This window comes from Silurus aristotelis (assembly GCF_946808225.1).
Source record: "Silurus aristotelis genome assembly, chromosome: 6".
Classification (NCBI taxonomy): domain Eukaryota; kingdom Metazoa; phylum Chordata; class Actinopteri; order Siluriformes; family Siluridae; genus Silurus; species Silurus aristotelis.
This window is the reverse complement of record NC_139579.1, coordinates 1,570,805-1,576,376: the sequence shown is the minus strand read 5'-3', so window position 1 is coordinate 1,576,376 and position 5,572 is coordinate 1,570,805. Positions and strand designations below refer to the sequence as shown.

The following is a 5,572-nucleotide window of genomic DNA, read 5'->3' as shown; positions in this document are numbered from 1 at the left end:
ACTCTAACAGGATTAGCATTGTTTTGTCCCATTCATAACCATACACAATTCCACCTGCAGTGCGTGAATGCATAATGAAAACATACAATTTCACCAAAACACTCTAATCATGATCCCTTCAGATCTGATAGTTTACCTGTTTGCAAATGGCTTAACTTAACAAACAAGCTTTCAACCTAAACTTGAACAATGAGACTTTATCTAAGTCACTAATTGGAGGACTGTTCCATAACTGTGGGACTTTGTATGAGAAAACTCTGCCCCCTGCTGTAGCCTTTATTATTCTAGGTACTAACAAAGAGCCTGCACTTCCCTGTTTGAAGTAGACAAATCATAAAACACATCAAATAGCCAATGAGTGTGGACAAGATGAGGTGATGCGGTCATATCTTTATTAACATAATAAACATAAGGACTCTTACTGCTGCATTCTGGAACTTGATGTAAGGTGTAATAGTTCAACTGAGAGGGAAAAAAAGCATGAACAAATTTCTTTCTGCCTCACGCAATGACATATTTTTTTATTCTAGCCATATCTTTTAAATAAATCACACTAAGCTCTTTTACTGCTGCGTATGATGTTAAAGCTTATTAGCTGCGTGTGGAACTATTACAAGTTTTTGTATATCAAAGCAGACCATATGGTAGCTTTAGCTTATCTCTTTTTATAAAATGAATGGATTTATTGTTGAGCTCCAGTCTAACTGTCCTGTCTGCAACGCAAGAGTCAAATTCTACATAATGAAAAGTATTTTCGATACTAAAATGAAAAACACTTGACAAATCCTGTTTACTGGCCCACGCCTGCTGTGCATCACCCGCATCACAAGCTTAAAGGTCACTTTGAAACTCCATATAACCTCATCTATATAATACCATTGCTTTCAGGATCTGTGTAATTCCTCAGTGGTCCATCCATCCTCTTCCCTTCCATAAGAACAGATCCCATAGCACATTCCTCCTCAGGCTTGTTAGAGAGTTCAGCGGTGGAAACAAGCTACAGTGTGGTCTTAAAAAAGAAGGATGATGCCAGTGGTCTACAGTAAGGATTCGCGGTGGCAAGAATTCTTTTCAGAATTTCATTTAAAGAAATATAAACTTCTGAAATTTGAAGATTAGCAAAATAAGATTGTGTTCAAATTATGTTGAAAAAATTGTAGTGTAAAAAGATGACTAAAGTTACCATTTAAATAACAATTTGTGTATCGCACTTTTTATATCACATTCATTACAGACCTATCGCTATATCGACTTTATACATCGCTATTTGGTGAAGTAAAAAGAGAGAATGGTGTGTTTATAGACAGGTTCATATTTTAACAGAGATATATTGGTGTGTACGTGAATGTGTAAGGAATGAAAGAAAGAGACATGCTGTCGCAGTAAAATAACCACTGAGGTGGACTTACAAAAACATATTTTCTGATAGCAGCACATTCCCAGATAAAATATTTCTCTCATACCACAGCATTTTGCCAACATAAACAAATTTGATTATTTCTTTCGTTAAAGTACGTTTGTTTAATATTTAATGTTGTTGAAACAAGTTAGTTCTTGCCATTGGCCATGATACAACAGCTTTAATTTAAACCAGAAGCATCACGGCCAGTTTCTTCCCACAAGCCATCAGACTCCTCGGTACAACGAGACCAATCTAATACACACATACACACTTTCACTGCAATATTTTTGCACGAATACCTGGTGCTGAATGATCGCCAAACGTTCCATCTGCAGTATTTATTATATTGAGAATTCATTTGCACTGTCTCAGACGGAGCTCTGTGTATTACTCACTGTTACAGTCTGATTGTATTGTGTTGTTGTACTTACTGTTTGCATATGTAACATCAAATTAACTGTATGTGCGTCTGTTCTTGTTAGTTTTGTGTTACGTGGTTATATGTAGTACCTTGGTACTTGAGGAATGTATTTTTGTGTCACTGTGTACTGTACTTTTTTGGCTGAAATGAAAATAAGAGTCACTGAATTTGGCTTGACTTGACATGAAGGTTTATAAAAATGTCTCCTCACACAAAACCAAGCTTTCCAAACTCATTCATCTGGAGTTTCCTCTGCACAAGTCCCGGTGTTAGGACCGAGCACATAGATATAAACCTGGGTTTTTACTTTACAACAGCGTTAAAGTCAGAACTGCAGTTGTAGAAAATGAATCGAACAGAGATTTCAGGAGCAATTTAATATCATTTCATTAAAACCAGCTCTTGCTTTTGGGCACATTTAGACAACTTTCATTTCTTCATATATACTCCAAAGGTTGTCCGTTTCCAAACATGACCACTATCTGCCTATTCCAGTCTTCCTAACTCACCACAAAATGCCTTTAATACCCCTGCCATTAACCCATGCTCCTCATGGTGAGAACAATGTGTGGACATGCTGATACTCTCCTCCGAGAACGATTAAAGCTCAGCCTCGTCACTCAGTACATCAGCCTCCAGACCTTGTATGGGCCATGAGATTGTCAGATGGATCTGTCTGTCCCTCTAGTTTTAGCCTAAGAGGTCTGGATGTGGATATAAAACCAACTGGAGATTATTTCCCTCTGCCTCATTTCACATCTTCCTTCTCATCCATCTGATCCGGCTGCTTTTTAACATGGCACCAAAAAAAGTAGAACTAAAGAAGGAGGTGAATAAAACGTCTGAACCGGAGAAGCCAAGGGAGCCTGACTTTGACCCGAAGAACATTGCAGTGAGTAATTCAGATGATAACTAGGTCATTATAGATGGATCAGAGAAATCATTAATAAAGTTCTAAAGAAGAGATAGAGCTTTATTCTATCACTTCCTATTCGTTTTCAGTTTGTTTAAAAAATGCAACCAGGAGAGAAATAATATTTTTCTACCATTGTTAAATGTACCAGTCCACTATATGGATTCCATTATTTATTTATTTTTATCTGTAAGGTTGTGTTTTATTCTTCATCATCACTGGTGTACAGTAAATTCTTTCCTCTGATTTGTCAGAAAATAATTATTATCGATTATTATTGCTGTACTAAAAGCTTATTTGCTGTCATTATCATAGTGGATGCTCCATATACCAAAGTACAAATCTTGGTAATATTTTGTTTAGCATTTTTGGGAGGAGTCTCCAGTTTTAGCGCTTTGCAACGGTCTGAGGTAAAACTGGATCTCCATATAAGAGGAGTACAGCATAATGTTGATAACAAAAACTTGGACCAATTACACCACCCTTTCATTAATTCTTTTCCTATAACTATTAAGGATATTTTAATGATTTTCTGTTTGGATTGCGAGAGAATCTTCTGATATGGCGTTGGCCAGAGGTCATTGGTTTCCCATTTTCCTCTCTGAAAATTCAAGATCTTAATATACGCTTCCACAGATCTGCTTTTCCAGAGAGATACATTCCATCCCAATAAGTCCAAATAACTCCACTGGCATTTTATTCAGAATATCCACTGCAGTCTGCATGTCTCTCCATTCCATGTTCCTCTACATCCTTCTACACAATTGCTGTTGAGCTCTCTTGTTGGAGTCTAACAAGCCTGTGATCCAGGATTAACCCAGTCTTTTCTCTAGGGATGGAGCAGAAGGATGGAGTTTCACAGTCGCTCCCCTAATTCTAAAAACAGCTGTCTGTTATTCTTAGATTGTGTAATTGGTGGTGGAAATGCGGGAATGATCCCGAACAGGCTGCTTCTTCTCAAGGGTATGGTGAGCATCTGTAGAACTGATGAGTCAAGTCGTCAAGTCAAGTTTATTTGTATAGCGCTTTTCACCACAGACATTGTCTCAAAGCAGCTTACAGAAATCAACAGTTAAGGTGAATGGTGTGAATTTATCCCTGATGAGCAGCCGTGGCGACTGTGGCAAGGAAAAACTCCCTTAGATGTTATGAGGAAGAAACCTTGAGAGGAACCAGACTCAAAAGGGGAACCTCATCCTCATTTGGGTGCGATCAAGAGTTTGGGTGAGTGCAGGGCAGACAGTTGGGTAGCATTTGGTAGAGACTTGGTGAGAGTGGTTCTTCCACTGCGGCTCTCGCAGAAACTCAGAAGTTGCTCACGGTATTCCGCGAGTGGCCACAACATTGAGTTCAAATCTCAACACTGTTAGAAACCCACGTTCGGTCTAAAAAGCTCTAATATCAAAATTTTGTTCGCCTTTCTTGCATCTAGGATTTGAGGGTTCCTTGAGAGTTCTTTGAATGTCTTGGATGAGTGTTTGCTCCTTCTTGAGTTTTTCACTCTGGTGTTGTTTCCTATATTAAAACTTTAAGGTGTCCTCTAAGGTATAAACTGAATAACTATTAAACAATACTTTTGTCCACATAGTGCAGATGACCAAATGAGAACAGATAAGGAAAACTAATATGGACCAATCCAAAAGATCAACATGTTGTCTGTTTCCTTTCTTCTTAGATTGAGTTCACAGCAGATCAGATTGAAGGTAAGATTATACTTGTTTAATTGTGGTCCTTTTGCCAAACTCATGTACGTATTAAACTGTTTTATCTCAATAATTTGTGAATTAAAATATCCTTCTATAAAGATCCGATCTCAACCCTATTGAACACCTTTGGGATGAATGTGAACACTGACTGCACCCCAAAAGCCTCCTAACCTCCTCACCTACATCAGTACCTGACTTTACTAACACCCTTATGGTAGAATGAAATCGCACAAATTTCCACAAGAACATTCCAAAATCTGGTGGAACATTTTTAGTAGAAGTAGAGTAGAAGTTATTATAACTGCAAATGGAGACTGAAAGTGGAATGCGATGTTTAAAAAGCACCTTATATATGGTGTCTTATGCTCAGGTGTCCACAAGCTTTTAACAATATAGTGTATCATCTACTGAGGACCATTTAGGGGACCTGTTATAACTTTATTATGGGTTTATTCTCTGTTCTGACAGAGTTTAAAGAGGCCTTCATGCTGTTTGATCGAACACCTAAAGGAGAAATAAAGATTTCTTATGGTCAGTGTGGAGATGTGATGAGAGCTTTGGGCCAAAACCCTACCAACGCTGAGGTCATGAGGGTGCTGGGTAAACCCAAACCTGAAGGTCAGAGGTTCAAGGCTGCTGCAGTTGCACTTTTTGGTTTACATTGTTACTTTTTTTAATCTAGATATGATCTAATTATCATTTAAGGTCCTGAATTAAAAGCGATCAGTGTATCTGATTGTCTCCCGACTTTATCTTCAGAACTGAACACCAAGCTCATGGACTTTGAGACGTTCCTGCCCATGTTTCAGCACGTGTCCAAGTCGAAGGACCGTGGAACATTTGAGGACTTTGTGGAGGGTTTGCGAGTTTTTGACAAAGAAGGAAATGGCACCATAATGGGAGCAGAGCTTCGGCATGTTCTACAGACTTTAGGTAAATAAATTCAATTGAATTTGTAGAGCACTTTTAAGCATGGAGATTGTCACTGTGCAGCTTTACAGAAATAAATGATGCAATAATCAAATGTGATTGACAAGTAAAATATCTACATGAGTGATTTCCCCACATGAGTGGTTGCTCCAGGGTTCATTCAGATCTACCATGCATTCAGGGTTCATTCAGCACTACCA

The 5,572-nt window shown here is 38.2% G+C and overlaps 1 protein-coding gene across 1 annotated transcript in view; it reads left to right on the top strand.

The window, feature by feature from the left end:
* The first annotated feature begins 2,540 nt into the window (after positions 1 to 2,540).
* Positions 2,541 to 5,572, top strand: part of myl4 (myosin, light chain 4, alkali; atrial, embryonic) — a 3,771-nt gene continuing 739 nt past the window's right edge. The window contains exons 1-4 of the mRNA XM_083545276.1: positions 2,541 to 2,715; positions 4,412 to 4,439; positions 4,911 to 5,060; positions 5,202 to 5,375. Coding sequence (XP_083401402.1) covers positions 2,620 to 2,715; positions 4,412 to 4,439; positions 4,911 to 5,060; positions 5,202 to 5,375 — 448 coding nt within the window. The 5' untranslated portion in view covers positions 2,541 to 2,619. The remainder of the gene's footprint in view (positions 2,716 to 4,411; positions 4,440 to 4,910; positions 5,061 to 5,201; positions 5,376 to 5,572) is intronic.